General features: G+C 43.6%; 1 protein-coding gene across 1 annotated transcript in view; it reads left to right on the forward strand.

Moving 5' to 3' along the window:
- The first annotated feature begins 1,269 nt into the window (after positions 1 to 1,269).
- Positions 1,270 to 18,657, forward strand: part of SRPK3 (SRSF protein kinase 3) — a 76,865-nt gene continuing 59,477 nt past the window's right edge. Inside the window, exons 1-2 of the mRNA XM_040323028.1 lie at positions 1,270 to 1,517; positions 3,862 to 3,982. Of these exons, the coding sequence (XP_040178962.1) occupies positions 1,502 to 1,517; positions 3,862 to 3,982 (137 nt within the window). The 5' untranslated portion in view covers positions 1,270 to 1,501. The remainder of the gene's footprint in view (positions 1,518 to 3,861; positions 3,983 to 18,657) is intronic.

Genomic DNA, 18,657 nt, shown 5'->3' on the forward strand with positions numbered 1-18,657 from the left:
ATTGATTAAGTATAAGAAAATAATGCAGTACTGATCAAGTATAGAAATAAAACTCGATTGATCAAGTATAGAAATAATTATCTATATACTTGAGTAATACAGCGTTAAGTATAGAACTAATACTGTATTGGTCAAGTATAAAAATAATGCTGAAGTAATAAAGTTAACGCTGCATTGATCAAGTATAGAAATAATGCTGTATTGATCAAATATAGAAATAATACTGTAATGTTCAAGTATAAAATAATGCTGTTTTGATCAAGTATAAAATAATGCTGTATTGATCAAGTATAAGAAAATAATGCAGTATTGATCAAGTATAGAAATAACGCTGTATTGATCAAGCATAGATATAATGCTCTATTGATTAAATATAGAAATAATGCAGTATTGACCAGGCATATAAATAATTCTGTATTCCTGAAGTATAGAAATAATACTATATAGCTCAAGTACTAAAATAATGCTGTACTGATCAAGCATAAAAATAACGCTGTACTGATCAAGTATAGAAATAGTGCTGTATTACTCAAGTATAGAAATTATATGCAAATATTAAAATGCTATATTGATCAAGTATAAAAATAATACTGTGTTAACTATGTATATAAATAATGCTGTATTGAACAAATATAGAAATAATGCTGTAATGTTCAAGTATAGAAATAATGCTGTATTGATCAAGTATAAAATAATGCTGTATTGATCAAGTATAAAATAATGCTGTATTGATCAAATATATAAATAATGCTGTATTGACCAAGTATAGAAATAACACTGTATTGATCAAGCATAGATATAATGCTCTATTGATTAAATATAGCAATAATGCAGTATTGACCAGGCATAGAAATAATTCTGTATTCCTGAAGTATAGAAATAATACTATATAGCTCAAGTACTAAAATAATGCTGTACTGATAAAGCATAAAAATAACGCTGTATTGATCAAGTATAGAAATAGTGCTGTATTACTCAAGTATAGAAATTATATACAAATATTAAAATGCTATATTGATCAAGTATATAAATAATGTTGTATTGAAGAAATCTATAAATAATGCTGTACTGATCAAGCATAAAAATAACGCTGTATTGATCAAGTATAGAAATAATGCTGTATTACTCAAATCTATAAATAGTGCTATATTGATCAAGCTCTGCCCTCATTGCTATGTGTGTGTGTGTTTGTGCAGTCCAGTCTCTGGCAGGGCTCTGCCATGTCCTTTATGTCTCCTCCCTAAGCTGTGACGCTGTCTCCTGACATAGAACCCAGTCACTCCTCCCTGCTTCTGCTTGTCTCTCTCTCTCTATCAGCTGTCATCTCCTTTGCTGATCTTTGCTTCTCATCCCTTCCTGTGTGTGTGTCTCTGTCTGTCTTGGTGAGATCTCCTCCTTCTGCAGCTGTCTCTTCCCCCATCTTAGCCTGTCTCCCCCACCCCCCAAGTCTCTCCTGTCTCATTATGTCTCCTCTGCTCCCCTCTGCCTTCCCAACTCTATCATGAGCTCCAAGAAAGGTGAGCACTTCAAGACCTGCCATAGGGGGGACATGTAGCTGATTTCCTTCTAGTAGCTGGGGGGGGTTTATTATATATTGTAGGGGGGGGGGGGGGGGGGTTGCAGAATATTCCTGTTTACTTGTCCCTTTGCAGCTTTGGGAGCTGATGAGTTAATTCTGCTCTTCTATACACTACTATAGTCTGGGAAATCATCCATGTAATGCAGTGGGTGACCCTCTATGTAATATAGGATTAGTTAAACAGTGAGTAATTAACGTATACAGCACATGTAATATATATATATATTTTGTTTTTATTTGGTATGTGTGTCTATTTTTAGCGCTGACCATTTGTTGCAGTAACTATGCAGGCAAATATTTATGTGAGCCATAGATGTATGGGTAAAGTTTGGTTTATGCGATATTATTGTTTTTATATATTTAAAGTATTTTATGATTTTGAATATTGCCTTAGTATAGCTGGCTGTGTTTTATTTATTTTTTATTTTATTGTTTAGTAGGTCACTCAGTGCTATAAAGAGATGATGACTTTTTTTAATCACTTGTATTTTGAGCTGGAAATGTTTATATGAAGGGAGATCGTATTTTCCTTTATTTTATAAGCTGGCACACTTTGGCTCAAGTGATTCCTTGACAGCGATAAAAGGTGTTTTCTAGTATGTTGGATGAGATCTTCAACTTTGGTTCTAGGATTTGATCCTCCAGGAACCCAAAGACTGGTGAAGAACCGGCCCGGGTGAGAACAACAACGCTGGATCCCTGGTCTGGTGAGTGCATGTTTATTAAAAGTCAGCAGCTACATTATTTCTAGCTGCTGACTTTTAATTTTTTTTTTATTTCCAGGGCCCAAGTTCCTTAATGATCACTTTGCTTTTTCAAGTGATCGATAGTTGACAAACTATTCGATTGATATAACACGCAGAAATGGGATTTCAATCTAGCCATGATTAACCACTTAAGCCCCGGACTTTTAGGCAGCTAAATGCCCAGGCCAGGTTTTGCGATTCGGCACTGCGTCGCTTTAACAGACAATTGCGCGGTCCTGCGACGTGGCTCCCAAACAAAATTGGCGTCCTTTTTTTCCCACAAATAGAGCTTTCTTTTGGTGGTATTTTATCACCTCTGCGGTTTTTATTTTTTGCGCTATAAACAAAAGTAGAGCGATCATTTTGAAAAAATTGCAATATTTTTTACTTTTTGCTATAATAAATATCCCCCAAAAATATATATAAACATTTTTTTTGCCTCAGTTTAGGCCGATACGTATTCTTCTAATTATTTTTGGTAAAAAAATCGCAATAAGCGTTTATCGATTGGTTTGCGCAAAATTTATAGCGTTTACAAAATAGGGGATAGTTTTTATTATTATTTTTTTTTTTTTACTACTAATGGCGGCGATCAGCGTTTTTTTTTCGTGACTGCAACATTATGGCGGACACTTCGGACAATTTTGACACATTTTTGGGACCATTGTCATTTTCACAGCAAAAAATGCATTTAAATTGCATTGTTTATTGTGAAAATGACAGTTGCAGTTTGGGAGTTAACCACAGGGGGCGCTGAAGGAGTTAGGGTTCACCTAGTGTGTGTTTACAACTGATAGGGGGTGTGGCTGTAGGTCTGACGTCATCGATTGAGTCTCCCTATAAAAGGGATCACTCGATCGATGCAGCCGCCACAGTGAAGCACGGGGAAGCCGTGTTTACATACGGCTCTCCCCGTTCTTCAGCTCCGGGGAGCGACCGCGAGGGGGTGGCTAGAAACGAAGCCCGCAGGTTATCGACCGCCGCATGTACCGGGGGGGGTCCCGATCGGACCCCCGACCCGCGGAAAGGCGGGGACGTACATGTACGCCCATATGCCTGTACGTGCCATTCTGTGGACGTATATGTACATGCGGCGGGCGTTGACTGGTTAAGCACTAACCGATAGTGTGAAATGCGTAGGCTGCCATCCCTATTTTTGCTGTGCTTTGTAGTGCATTTTCCATTTGTTTTTCAATAAAGACAACCTTCAAGGTTTTTTGGAGTGCGACTGTCCATTTTATAGCCTCTACCATTTGGATTTCAATCGATAGTTGGAAGATACAATCGTAAGTTATCGGTCACATCTTTATTGTCGCTATGCAATTTTTTTTTTTTTTACATGACTATGTTATAAAGCCCACATTATATTTATCATACATTTAATGGATTGGTCAATATAAATCTATATGGCCATCTTTAGAAGCCTATTGATGTAACATACCAAATGCTTGTTCGTGACTTCCATGTTGGTTCTGTCTTGTGATTTATTACCCCTCCACAGCAGGATTTGTCTTCACTTGCCACTTTATTTCTTAGTTTCAGGCAACAGTCAAGGAAAGAAGAGTAAAAAGAAGCAAAGAAGGCAAAAAAAGCCTCTCGAGAGTGAGATACTCGGGATTCCGGAGGCATGCAGCCCCAGCGTAGACAGCCAGCCTGGGTGAGTGGTCAGGCCCTCTCACTCATTACTTGCCATTTTGCTCACTTGTTGTTGCATGGGAGCTGAAACAATGGCTATTAGCATGTTTTAGCTCATTAAAAAAAAAAAATGTTTTTGCAAGCAAATAATAAATAATCTTATTTATAGTACCAATTTTAAGCCCAGTAAAAATTTGTTCAGGAATTAATACTTGTTTGAATTGACATTGCACTTATGACCTTCATGCCATAGTTTGAAGTTATTGTAAAGCTTTTTTTTTTTTTTTTAAATAACATAATAAACATGTGATACTTGCCTGCTCTGTACAATTGTATTGCACAGAGCGGCCCTGAACCTCCTCCGCTGGGGTCCCCCGCCGAAGCTCTCCACTCCTCCTCTTCTGTACTTGCCCCATAGCAAGCACTTGCTATGGTAGCAGAAGTGTGGGCTCGCACCTGACCCGGGCTGTGTGCGTCTATAGACACGACGCAGCGCATCTAGGCCCTATCCCCTGCTCTCTTTTCACAGAATTTGACTGACCACAGCAGGAGCCAATTGCTGTGAGAGAGGGGAGAAGAGCTTCTGCAGACAGGACAGCACTGGATTGAGAATGCTCCGTCGTATCTTTGTTTGGTATCCACAAAACAAGATACGCCTGAATGTGGGCTCGATCCGACTGACGTACGTCTTAGTACGCCATCGGATCTTGGGTGCATATTTAGGCTGGCCGTTAGGTGGCGCTTCCGTTGATTTCCGCGTAGAGTATGCAAATTAGCTAGATACGCCGATTCTCAAACGTACGTCCGCCCGGCGCATTTTTTTACGTCGTTTACGTAAGGCTTTTTTCGGCGTAACGTTACCCCTGCCTCTATGAGGTGTACGCAATGTTAGGTATGGACGTCTGGACAGTGTCGAATTTTACGTCGTTTGCGTAAATCGTTCGCGAATAGGGCTTTGCGTAAGTTACGTTCACGTCGAAAGCATTGACTATTTGCGACGTGATTTCGCGCATGCGCACTGGGATACGTCCACGGATGGCGCATGCGCCGTTCCTAAAAAGCGTCAATTACGTGGGGTCATACCAGATTACCATACAACACGCCCACTCCAAGCCTACTTTGAATTACGTGGGCTTACGCCGGCAGATTTGCGTTACGCCGGCCCGCATATGGGAGCAAGTTCTTTGAGGATACCCTAGGAGCCACTCTGATTTACGGCGGCGTAGCGCATATGAGATGCGCTACGCCCGCCTAAATATACACCCGTTTTTGTGGATCTGGCCCTGTGTGACTATGCAGTCAACAAGCCCTGGAGTTTGACCATTCCGTGAAGTGCACTCGATCCGACAACAAATGTTCCATGTGAGCTTGTTGTCGGAAAATTCGACCGTGTGTAGGCTCCATCGGACATTTGCTGTCGGACATTCCGACAACAAATGTTTGAGAGCTGGCTCTCAAATTTTCCGACAACAAAAGTTCTTGTCGGAAATTCCGATCGTGTGTACACAATTCAACGCACAAAAATCCTACGCATGTTCGGAATCAATTTGACGCATGCTCGGAATCATTGAACTTAATTTTTCTCGGCTCGACGTAGTGTTGTACGTCACCGCGTTCTTGACGTTCGCTATTTCAGACAACATTTGTGTGACCGTGTGTATGCAACACAAGTTTGAGTCAATATCCGTTGGAATAAATCTACGGTTTTGTTGTCGGAATGTCCGATGGTGTGTACGCGGCATAAGGCCTTATTTAGATGGGCAGCAGTCTGTACCGCCCCACTTACAAAACAATCTATTACGGGAAGCCTTTTAGAGAGGCGGTAGAGCTGTTGCTTCCGGGCGTTCAGTAGGCAATCTGCCTGCCTCCTAAATGCCTGTTTGTTTTTTTGCCAGAGCTTGATATTGTATTGAAATACTGCGCCACACCCACAAGCCAAACATTTGACTTTAATAGCCAAGTTTGATAGGCAATACCACCTGTCAGACTCTACAAGCTAAGTTATATTTGCAATGACGTGTAAGATCCCCCTCCGGCTGCATGGTATCTTTGGATTGGCAGGGGGGTGGGGGTAAACATGACATGCGCCCTCTTTCTCTGCAATACAAGTGATTGTGAGGACTAGATTTGCTTGAATTATTATTACTATACAGTATTTATATAGCGCCAACAGTTTGCGCAATGCTTTACAATCTAAAGGGAGACAGTATAGTTACAATACAATAAAATACAAGAGGATTAGGAGGTTACTATGTAACTATGTAAGGTCCCTGCTTAGGTTACATATCTAACATGCCTTTGTTCTATTTGTGGGCAATACGGCCAAACAAGTCAAAACGTTAGGGATTCAGAAGGTATCGAATCAGAACGCTATTAAAGTTAATGGAAAAAAAAAAAGTTCTAGTATTTTTTTTATAGGCCTCTGGAGGGCAACTACAACAGCTAAAGGCAACAAAATGGCATGGGAAACCCACCACACAGTATATCTATGAAACATGTTGCTATTTAAAAAGCAAAGGGGGGGGGGGGTAAAATGTGTACAGCAGTGAGGTGGGGATATTTTTCTGCAGTTTTGAGGGAAATATTTAAAATACACAAATCCTTCAATTTGTAGCTTTGTGGGGGTCCCTTAATGCACGCTGTTCAAAAATCACTCAGGGTCATTTCTGGGACTTTCAACTAGAGCTAGGCTATTTTGGCCACAAAAAAAAACAGATTTACGACTCTAATCAAGTTTTTTTTTTTTTCTGATGGACACCGAGCTGGTCCTAAGGAGCTGCCGGCAGGAGTTTTTAGGCGAGGCCGCGGCTTCGGCCTAGTCCGCCGCGATCCTGGGAAAAGGCCGCAGAGTAGGCCGAAGTCGCGGCCTTGAATAAAAACGCCTGCCCGCAGCTCCTGCCCGCCTTTCACCATGATCCTGGGAAAAAGCGGCGGACTAGGTCTACTCCGCGGCCTCGCATAAAAAATTCTGCCCGCAGCTCGCCGCTATCCTGGGAAAAGGCTACAAGGCCACAGCTTTGGCCTAGTCCGCGGTGTCCGGCCTCGCATCCTTTCCCTTTCCAGGATCGCAGCGAGCTGCGGGCAGGATTTTTTAAGCGAGGCCGCGGCTTCGGCCTAGTCCACGGAGCGGCGGTCCTATGGGGAAAAAAAGTTGATTTGGTCAAAATCTGAATCAATTTGACCTCGCAACTCAATTCAAGATTCAAATCGATTTTTTTCCCCAGCCCTACTTTCAACATTGACACAGTGGCAGCACTTTGCTGTATATAGTTTGCTGCCCTAAACTCCTTATTGCAACATATGTCAATGGGCAAAAAAAATTGATTTCTTAGTAGTTGTAATAAAGATAGCAAGCTAAAACCAGAAATTGGGCTTCACAGTTGGACGCCTTGGTAACCAAAAATTGTAGCCTCAGTCCTCTGGAGGTCTTTCTGCATGTCTAGGGTTGTTGGTATCCAATATCAGCTGGCTATACAGGCGTCCGGATCCAACAACTCTTTTACCTTCATAGATAATCCTTACCTTAGAGTGTTACCCGGCACCAGGCTGGCCCACAGCTGCCTGAAGTTTACACTGCCTCTGTTAAATAAATGACCCTGCTGGTGGTGGTTCCACTGCTGCTTCATGCTTGAATACCATGGGTAGTGCAGCTACAACAGGTAGAAGAGGCATCCTTGCCAGCATTGGTAAAGGTTTTGTATAAGCACCTCCTTTTTTTGTTCACTCTCATGTGTTGGAATTAGGGTTGTCCCGATACCACTTTTCTAGGACCGAGTACAAGTACCGATACTTTTTTTCAAGTACTCGCCAATACCGATACTTTTTTTTAAATGTGTCCCCAAATGCAGCCATGTCCCCCACAGATGCAGCCATGTCCCCCACAGATGCAGCCATGTCCCCCACAGATGCAGCCATGTCCCCCCACAGATGCAGCCATGTCCCCCCACAGATGCAGCCATGTCCCCCCACAGATGCAGCCATGTCCCCCCACATATGCAGCCATGTCCCCCCACATATGCAGCCATGTCCCCCCACATATGCAGCCATGTCCCCCCACATATGCAGCCATGTCCCCCCACATATGCAGCCATGTCCCCCCACATATGCAGCCATGTCCCCCCACATATGGAGCCATGTCTCCCCATACCTAGATGCCGCCGCCTAGTTAATCAGCGTGCGGGGAACATTACAGCTTTCATTTGAATAGCTGTCTGTTCCCCGCCGCGCCGCGTATAGACACTCCCCCTTGCTCGGGATTGGACGGGTGATCTGTCTATCAAAGTGCAGATCACCCGTCCAATCCCGAGCAAGGGGGAGTGTCTATACGCGGCGCGGCGGGGAACAGACAGCTATTCAAATGAAAGCTGTAATGTTCCCCGCACGCTGATTAACTAGGCGGCGGGGGCATTGCGGTATGCGGCGGTGGCGGCAGGGGGGTAGTATCGGATCTGGCATCGGGGGCATTTGTGGGAGTACAAGTACTCCCGCAAATGCTCAGTATCGGTCCTGATACCGATAATGGTATCGGTATCGGGACAACCCTAGTTGGAATGCAGTCTGCCATTTTGAACTTGATTCTAAGAGGGTGACATTACATTGTAGGGGTCTTCCCCAAAAAATGAGGCAGGACTCGTCCCTTATGGGACAGCCTGCTTAATGTTCCTGCAAACATTGCAGTTCGGTTTGAGCATTTCACAACCAAATATGCAATATTTGGAGAGAATTTCCCATTCGTGTGGACACAAACAGACATCCGGTTTCATCTGAGGGCTTGTGCACACTGTAGCTCAAATACTGTTTTACAGGCGTTTAAGCTTTTATTTCTCTGCGAGAGCAAAGTACCAAAACATACCCACTCTTACCCAAACTAGCAAGAAAATCCTGATTTTCCTAGGGAACAAGCATACGCATTAAAAGATTTACCCTTACCTCTTGCTCTGAGGACAAATTGTGGATTTCCGGTTACTTTCTGACAATGGTCACCAGTAGGGATGACGAGCTGAGGGCGGGGGGGGGGGGGGCGGGGATTCCTCACCCAAAGCTGCAGGTAAACAAAGCGGCAGGGATTCTCGTAGAATCATTGGCCTAATATAGTTGCATGGCCATATTAGATCAATGACATTGAGCTAATCTTACTATGGTGTGTATTGGGTCAATACTGTCAATGCAGCATTAGGTCAATGTTTTGTGTACGTCGGCTGTGGGGTGGGGGATCTCTTGCAATATTTGCGCAACTGTTTATGAAATGCATATACAAGTAAAACCTTGGTTTGAGAGTAACTTGGTTTGAGAACGTTTTGCAAGACAAGCAAAATGTTTTAATACATTTTTCCTTGGTATACAAGCGATGTCTTGATATAAGAGTAGCGTCATGTCACAACTGAGTATAAAAGAGAAGAGAGGAGCCTCTAAGTGTAGTAATATGGTTACATTTAATGAAGGTACAACATTTAGCAACTTATTGCTACACTTAGAGGCGCCTCTCTTCTCTTTTATACCCTGTAAAAAAAATGCTTTGATATACAAGTGCTTTGGATTACAAGCATGTTTCTGGAACGAATTATGCTCGCAAACCAAGGTTTTACTATATTCAGACTAAAATAATTTTTAGTGCAAGCAAGCATTCGTGTTTAGTAAAAAGATACTAGACATGTCAAGTCTTAAAATTGTATGCACCTGGGATATCATGAAAAACGATGGTACTGAAAATTTTCAGTAGTCATCACTTTAAAAGCCTTTTTAGTTTAAAGTTTACCATGAATTATGGCCCTAGAACTGCCAAAGCTGGAGGTTTACATTAAAATCCAACCTTACAGCGACTGGTGCAATCTTACAGGCCCTGTGCTGAGGGACTTCCTTCTGCATACTGACCATAGAGGTTTGCTCTCATGGCACTGCTGCCATGTATCTTTTGCCACCCTGTATTGGCGTCCCGTGAAAGAATGACTTGTATGTGAATGAGCTATGGGAAGCAACCCCATGTGGTCACTATGCAGAAGGGAAGCTACAGAGGACCCAGAAGATGTTAATAATCACTGTTGTTGCATTGACTACTACAGTGACTTTTCAGGTATGAGATATTGCCTGCTTACATTGGTCTAAGCCACCGCCTTTAAAATAATCACATTTTGTTGCTTTGCAGCCTGAAATGAAGACATACACAGTTTTATCCAGTTGTGTTTACATTTACAGTGCAACGTATAACATCCAAGTGAAAGATATAACACAACATGTAAAAAAAAAAAATAATATTCAAAAACAGAGTCACAGAGTTGGAAAAAGGATTACCCCCTTTTGTCAGTATTTTGTGGAATCCCCTTTTGCTTTAATTACAGCCTTTAGTCTGTTGGGATTATCTCTTCTAAATTTGCACATCTAAACTTTGCAATATTTGCCCCCTCTTCTTTTCAGAACTGCTCAAGTTCAGTTAAATTTGATAATGATTGTTTGTGGACTGCAGTCTTTAAGTCATTCCACAGATTTTCAATAGAGTTTAAGTCTGGGCTCTGACTAGGCCATGCAAGGACATTCACCTTTTGCTCCTTCAACCACTGTGTGGTAACTTTTGCTGTGTGCTTTGGGTCATTGTCATGTTAAATGGTAAACCTTCCAGTCGACAACTTTCTGGTAGAGGGCAGCAGATTTTCCTAAGGAATTTGATGGTATTTTGCTCAATCCATTTTTCCTTCTATCCCGACAAGTCCCTGCTACAGAGAAACACCCCCATAACAGGATAATACCACCTATGGAGGTGGTAATATCTTGTTATGGGGGTGTTTCTCTGGATGGTGTGCTGTATTGGATTTCCACCAGACATATCGTTTGGTGTTGAGGCCAAATAGACTATTTTAGTCTCATCTGACCATAACACCTTTTTCCATGTGGCCTCAGAATCTTCAAGGTGCGTTTGGGCAAAGCTTAGTTTGACTGCATGTGGCCTTTCTTGAGTGGCTTTTTTCTTGCAACCCTCCCATACAAGCCATATGTGTGATATTATTGTCAGATGGACACAATGATCACTCACATACATTTCGGCTGCAACTGCTTCAGAGTTGATATAGACCTCTTTGTAGCCTCTCTGATCACTTTCCTCCTGGCTCTTTCATCCAGTTTTGAGCGACGTCCTGACCCAGGGAGGTTTTGCGTTGTACCAAATACCTTCAACTTAGAATTCACTGTGCTTTTAGGTGCTTTTTGATAAAGACTAGAAGCCTAGAGCCGTTTTGTATCCATCTCCTTACTTGTGCCTGTCCACAACTTTACCCCAGAGATCCCAAAGACAGTGCCTTGCCACCCATGGTTGACTATTTGCTTTAGTTGCACTACCAGGGACTGAAATGCTCCAGAAAAGCTATTTTCAAGCTGAGCTAATCAAAATGACCACAGCTGATCACAGTTGAAAGTCAAATGGCTTTGTGTGCCATTGAGAAGGTAATTAGCTACACCGGAATGAGTTTACAAGTAATTTTTAGGTGGATAGAAGGAAAAATGGGGCAAAATACCATCAAATTCTTTAGGAAAATCTGCTGCCCTCTACTAGAAAGTTGTCGACTGGAAGGTTTACCGTTCTACAAGACCATGACCCAAAGCACACAGCAAAAAATGACCGCATGGTGGCTGAAGGAGCAAAAGGCGAATGTCTTTGCATGGCCTAGTCAGAAGCCAGACTTAATCCCCATTGAAAATCTGTGGAATGACTTGAAGACTGCATTCTACAAACAATCGCCATCAAATTTAACTGAACTTGAGCAGTTCTGCAATGGCCAAATATTGAAAAGTCTATGGCCCGGATTCACGTAGAAGCACGCATCTTTGTGCGGGCGTAACGTATCCTATTCACGTTACGCCTCCGCAACTTTGACAGGCAAGTGCCGTATTCTCAAACCAAAGTTGCGGCGGCGTAGTGTAAATAGGCCGGCGTAAGCCCGCCTAATTCAAATGTGGAAGATGTGGGCGTGTGTTATGTAAATTTTATGTGACCCCACGTAAATGACGCTTTTTACAAACGGCGCATTCGCCGTCCGTGAAAGTATCTCAGTGCGCATGCTCCAAATTAACCCGCAAGAAGCCAATGCTTTCGTGAACGTAAATGACGCACAGCCCTATTCGCGAACAACTTGCGCAAACAACGTAAAATGTGAAAAATTTTACGCTGTTCCGGCGTCCATACTTAACATTGGTACGCCTCATCTACGCCTCATATAACAGGGGTAACTTTACGCCGGGAAAAGCCTAACATAAACGGCGTATCTGTACTGCGACGGCCGGGCGTACGTTCGTGAATTGGCGTATCTAGCTGATTTACATATCTCTAGCCGTAAATCAGCGTACACGCCCCTAGCGGCCAGCGTAAATATGTAGTTAAGGTACGACGGCGTAAGACTTACGCTGGTCGTATCTTAGTGAAATGTTGGCGTATCTGATTCTTTGAATCAGGCGCCAAGATACGACGACTCGTATCTGGAGATATGCCGGCGTAACTCGTACGAGAATCCGGGCCTATATGTGCAAAGTTAAAAGAGACAAATCCCAACAGACTAAAGGCTGTAATTAAAGCAAAAGGTGGTTCAACAAAATACTGACAAAAGGGGGTGATCCTTTTTCCAACTCAGTGATTCTGTTGAATGTTTAAAAAAAAAAATTGACATGTTGTGTTATATCTTTCACTTGGATGTTCTAAGTTGCACTGAGTAAATACAGCTGGATAAAACAAAAAAACAGTGTCTGTCTTAATTTCAGGCTGCAGAAAAACAGAAGGTTATTATTTTAAATGGGGGTGATGCTTTTTTATATCCACTGTATCCAAAGCACTGAGTGTGCTTTCTCTCTGTTGCCTCGTTCCTCTGTTATCAGCATAAGTTTCTTTAGACAGGTTTTCCTGATGCCAATAGATAAAAAGGTGACAGGGGAGGAGAGCTCCAGCATACAGCCTATCCTCAGTTTTGCTTCTTATTTGTGTTCTGTGAGGAGAGCATTTGTGTCCCTTCCCTCTAGTCAGGGCTCAGAGTTCCCCTCACTGTGGTCTGCGCTGTAAGACTTCAGATCCCCACTCCCCGCTGCTAGAGCTGGGGGGGAAAAAATGTTGATCTGTGTGTTTTTAGAACAACCTACAAAAGAGGGCTAAATATAAACAGGTACAGTGGACCCTCGGATTACGAGCATAATCCGTTCCAGGACAATGCTCATAATCCATAGCACTCGCATATCAAAGAAAGTTTTCCCATAGAAGTCAATGGAAACAAAGATAGTTCATTCCACATTGACTTCTATGCATGCAATACCACTTGTGGCCAGAGGTGGGGGGCGCCGGAGAGACTCGGGAATACTCGGAGACCGCTCAGCTGCAGAGGCTCAGAAACACTCGGGAATGGGGTATTTCCAAGTGTTTCTGAGTATTTCCGAACGGCTCAGAGACATGCAGTCTGTTTCCATCCGACTGCCCAATAGAGGAGAGCGGGTTCTGTCCTTGTCTGCTCTGCATAGCGGAGCAGAGAGGGCCTGTCATCCGCCTGCTCAGCGGGCATCAGCGGAGAGATCCCCCGCTGAGCAGGCGGATTCCGCTCGGACGCAGGCCTGTCGCTACAAGGCAGGCAAACCAAGCAATTGCTTGGGGCCCCGAGCTGGAATGGGGCCCCAAAAAGGGCCCCTGCCGCGCTCCCAATATGCTGCAGCCGCCTGAGCACTCTATAGAGAGCCTGCAGCACTGCTGCCTTGAGTTGTCACTTCCCCTTCTCTGTAGCGTGGCCAAACTCCTCTTCCTTCCTCCTGTCAGTCTGGACTCTGGCTGGAATTCAGTTTCCTGTTCCTGGCCGGACTGACAGGAAGTGCACACTGAGTGCTCACTTCCTTTCAGTCCGGCCGGGAACAGGAAACTGAATCTCCTGCCACACGGTATGGACCCGGTAGGGGGCGTAAAAAGAACATAGGGAGGGAGGGGGGAGTAAAAAGAACATGGGGAGGCTTTGTGTGCGTGTGGGGGGGGGGGGGTTGGTGGGGCCTCCATGTCCATTTTGCTTGGGGCCTCCATGTCCATTTTGCTTGGGGCCCCCAAATTCCTTCAAACGGCCCTGCTCGGACGGATCCATCCCGTGTGAAAGGGACCTTAGGTACGAAGGGGTTGAGGTCCCATTTACATAAGCACATTATGCTGCACTGCGATATATCACACGTTAATGTGTGTTGTGTGTAAACCTAACACCATGACAAAACTTCTGTTTCTGCAGAATTGTTGGCAGTGCAGCACCCAGTCGTGCTTTACTGGGCATTGTGGTGCTTGCAACACAGGTACACTGGTAAAGTGCATTGGAGGGGGGTATTCAGAATGAATGGCACCACATCGCACCAGCGCATGTTACTGCAGTACACTGGCGTAAATAGTTCTTATTTAAAGGCTGTAATCTGAGTCAGCCTTGATCGTTATACTGCCCTGTTTCACTTTGGATTCATGACTGCACGTGTTCCTCCAGCTAGTGTCTGTGAAGTGGTTGCTGATGGTCTGGATCTACACAGTGCAACTCTTACACTTGATCCCAACCCCCACAGCCTGGCAGCTGCTGTGTATTTATAACCCTGACAGTGCTTCCAATCTATCTGTGAGCTGTGAAATCATCACAGACCCATTCAGAGCCTGGGGCCAAGAAGCACGTTGTAGTCTCAATACTGTAACGTTTATCTGTATATATGGGTCCACATTGTACAAAGGACCGTGTTCTAAAATTGACAAGACTATAATTATATAAAGAATGCTGCTGTATAGGATAGATAATGTCATCTAGGAGGCTGCTATTGTTTTTTTTTGCCAGTGCTGTACTCTGCTTGTATGTACTCAGTATAGAGTAGGGTGACCAGACATCCCCGGGGACAGTCCCAGGATTGAGGACACTGTCCCTGGACCAAGTCTGTCCCCGGCTTTGTCCCTGGGTTGGATTTAAACAGGGGCTGGGGCAATTTCAAATACAGTCAGTGCAGAATAAAAAAAAAAAATCTAAATTACACCATCCCCCCCGCTCCGCCGCTCCTATTAGCTTACTACTTACTAGCTATTGTATTTTTTCCATTATCTGTGCCCCTTCTGATGATTATGTGCTGGTTGTATTTTTTCATTTTTGTTTTTGTATTTTTTCATTTTTATGTTTATTTTTTCATTTTCGGGTGCATGCCCATTCAGCTCCGCTCGCATATTCTTCTGCCTTGGCTCAAGTCCCGGCCAGCCGCCTACCTGCTTATCTCCTTGAGCAATAAGGGACAAACTGGGGACAGAGGGGCAGCGGGACTTTGCATGAAACACAACACTGGGATCGGAAGAAACAATCAATATATAATAAATAAGTTGTTTTATTCATAGCATACGGGAACCAAATGCATATAATGACATTTCTGTTACATCAATAATTCAGTACAACATAAGATACACACATGATTGGTAAATCACAATGAGGAAATCATACAATTGAAAATATAATAAACAATGTAGCATATGGTAACATGAATGTCAGCAGGTTACCCAAGAATGTATGAAGAGGTAGCATAGTACAGTAAATTGATAATTCAACCAATTGTTTAACACCCATGAGGACCACATGATTGCTGTAGTAAAACATAAATAAAAGGCTCTACGCGTTTCATGGAGTGATATCCACTCATCAGGAGTTAGTTGGGGACACCTATAATGTAAAATAATTTAATTAATGGTAATTAATTAAAACAGGAAGAGAGGGAACAATAACTGTAATCCTGTCACTCTTACCTGGAGGTAGATTAAAAGGTTGAATTAAAGAGCTATTACTAGTATTGAGAATAAGCGATGCCTCGGGGCGGATGAGTGACCGACCCCCCGGGGAGCTGAGGCTGGAAAGATGAGGCGGCGGACCAATCCAGTGAAGAGTGAAGCTTGTCTTCCCTGGCGGAGTGATCTTCCTCCGCTCCCCACCCAGTAGTAGCCGGGGCCCGGAGAGTAAGACTTGACTGGCTGTGAGGCTGGCGGCGGCGGCGATGGGCAGAGAGTCACTGATTGCCACCATTACTAGTAAAAAAAAATACGTCCCCAGATTTCATTTGAAAAATCTGGTCACCTTAGTATAGAGGCTGGTGAGTGATAGTGAGTGACCCTGTAGACTCTGGATACACTCTTCTGTCTCGGCTTGCTAAGTTTTGATGTGTTGCACCTAAGGCCCCTTTCACATGTGCGGACCGTATGTCCGCTTTTTCATCCATCCGCGGATGAAAACGGGACAAACATTGGTCCCTATGTGATTGCGGGTGTCAGTGGATAAACATCCGCTGACACCCGTAATCACCCGCCTCTGCAAAGATCCGATTTTGCGGACGGAAGAAAACCCTATTTTTTTTTCTTCCGTCATCGGATCGGATGAACATGGACACACGGTCCGTGTTCATCCGATCCCCCATTGGGTAGAGCGGAGAAAAGACAGGGCGGTCCCTACACAGTGTGCGGGGACCGCCCTGTCAGCCGCCGGCTCAGCGGGGATATACGGAGCGATCCCCGCTGAGCTGACGGACACACGGAGGCGGATCATTACTGATCCGCCCCGTGTGAAAGGGCCCTAAGAAAAAAGGCAGGCTTTTTTTTATACAGAAGAGACATACTATGTTTCTACTGCATTAAAGAGATGTATGTTTTTTTTTTAAGAATCATTCTTACCTAGATGCAGCACCTCTAACACTGAGAACCAAGCAATCGAAAACCGCTAATCGCTCGGTTCTCACAGCTCTGTGAAAAATAGCAGATAAGGGTGGGAATATTGTCCTCACGGACAAACCTTTTTATTTAAAGTGGAGTTCCGCCGGGAAAAAAAAAATATTAAAAGCCAGCAGCTACAAACACTGCAGCTGCTGACTTTTAATATATGGACACTCACCTATCCTGGGCACCCGCGATGTCGGCACCTGAAGCTCATCTGTTCCTCGGGTGGAGACTCCGCCATCTCCGGTAAGGAAAGCCTTCGGCTTCGCTTCCTGGTTCTTTACTGTGCATGCGCGAGTCGCGCTCCGCGATCCCACTGGTCCCTGCTGTCTTCTGGGGCCTGTGCGTCTCCCAGAAGACAGCGGGGGGGATGGAGTAGGCCCGGACGTGGCGTAGGTCGCCGCGGCGACCTATGCCTGGAAGTGGGAGCCAATACCTGGATTACACAGGTATCTGCTCCCTCCTCCCCCCTGAAAGGTGCCAAATGTGACAACAGAGGGGGGAGGGTTCTGAATAGCGGAAGTTCCATTTTTGTGTTTATAATAATCTCAGTAATGAGGAAAATTATGAGATCCCACCTCAAAGTATTTACATGAATTGAAATTTATCCTTAGTAAAGGAAAAGAAAGGGGTGTCCTATCAAGAGGAATTTGAATACATGATGGATTACCACCCTCTGATATCTACCCCTCACCCCCAGGACGTCCAATTGTCTCTGGAAATAACAACTTAACTGAAAAAGCTAGCAGATGTACAGTAGATTTTGTCATGCTCCCATATGTATATGGCTTATCGTCATATTTTGAGCACATTCGAGATTTTGTCAACAAATTAGAAGGAGTGACATTGAAGATATACTACTGGCAAGCCTAGATGTTGAGGCACTGTATAGTAACATCAATCACAATTGGGACTTGAGGCGTGCAAATACTTCTTAAGCACTAGAGGTATTGCATTCCAACAACATACACAATTTATACTGAAGTTACTCCAGATTGTGTTGGAACATCATTTTTTTTCTGTTTTAATGGTAAAATATACCAACAAAAGAGGGGTTCAGCTATGGGAACTGCATGTTCTCCCACCTACACCAATGATATTTTAGGATGGTGGGAGCAAACCATAGTGTTCCAAGAAGACATGGAGGTATACAAGTCGCACATTCTGAGACGAAGGGTTCTGGAACACATGAATGAAGTGGTATTAAAAAAGGACAGACCAATAGCAAGACATATGCCTTGTACACACGATCGGAATTTCCGATGTAAAAAGTCAGACGGAATTTTTTCATCGGATATTCCGACCGTGTGTGTGCCCCTTTGGAGTTTCTCCATCGGAAATTCCGACGGACTTAGAATGAGAACGTTTTCCTTTTTTCTGTTTGTCTGTGTGGAACTCTGACGGAGAAAAAACCCACGCATGCTCAGAATCAAGTCGATGCATGCTCAGAAGCATTGAACTTCATTTTTCTCAGGTCGTCATAGTGTTGTACGTCACTGCTTTTTGGACGGTCGGAATTTGGTGTGACTGTGTGTATGCGAGACAGCTTGAGTAGAATTCCATCTGAAAAATCCGTCTAAGTTTATCCCAATGGAAATTCCGATTGTGTGTACATGGCATTATAGTACAAAAACACAATGGAAAAGCTTATAGCCTGTCCTTTTGGGTGGTACAACAAATGACATTGGGTCAGAGGAAAGGAGGTCTAGATAAGAAACTACTAAAAACAGAAGCCAAATGGATCTCTCAGTTAGGATCACGTGCCCCACAGGGAATAAATGAAGGATTTACCTACCAACCTTTTGAATAGAATAGTTCTTGATTGCCTCTGCAAATTATCTATGTAGTGATTTGGTAATAAATGTGTGTAAACCTTTAATGGTGACTCATAGGAATTATTTCTACAATAGAGACATTTACAAGGTGATATAAGTAGTACCAATAATAAATGAGTAATGCTGTGTACACACGCTCTGAATTTCTGACAACAAATG

This window comes from Rana temporaria, chromosome 9 (genome assembly GCF_905171775.1).
Source record: "Rana temporaria chromosome 9, aRanTem1.1, whole genome shotgun sequence".
Taxonomy (NCBI): domain Eukaryota; kingdom Metazoa; phylum Chordata; class Amphibia; order Anura; family Ranidae; genus Rana; species Rana temporaria.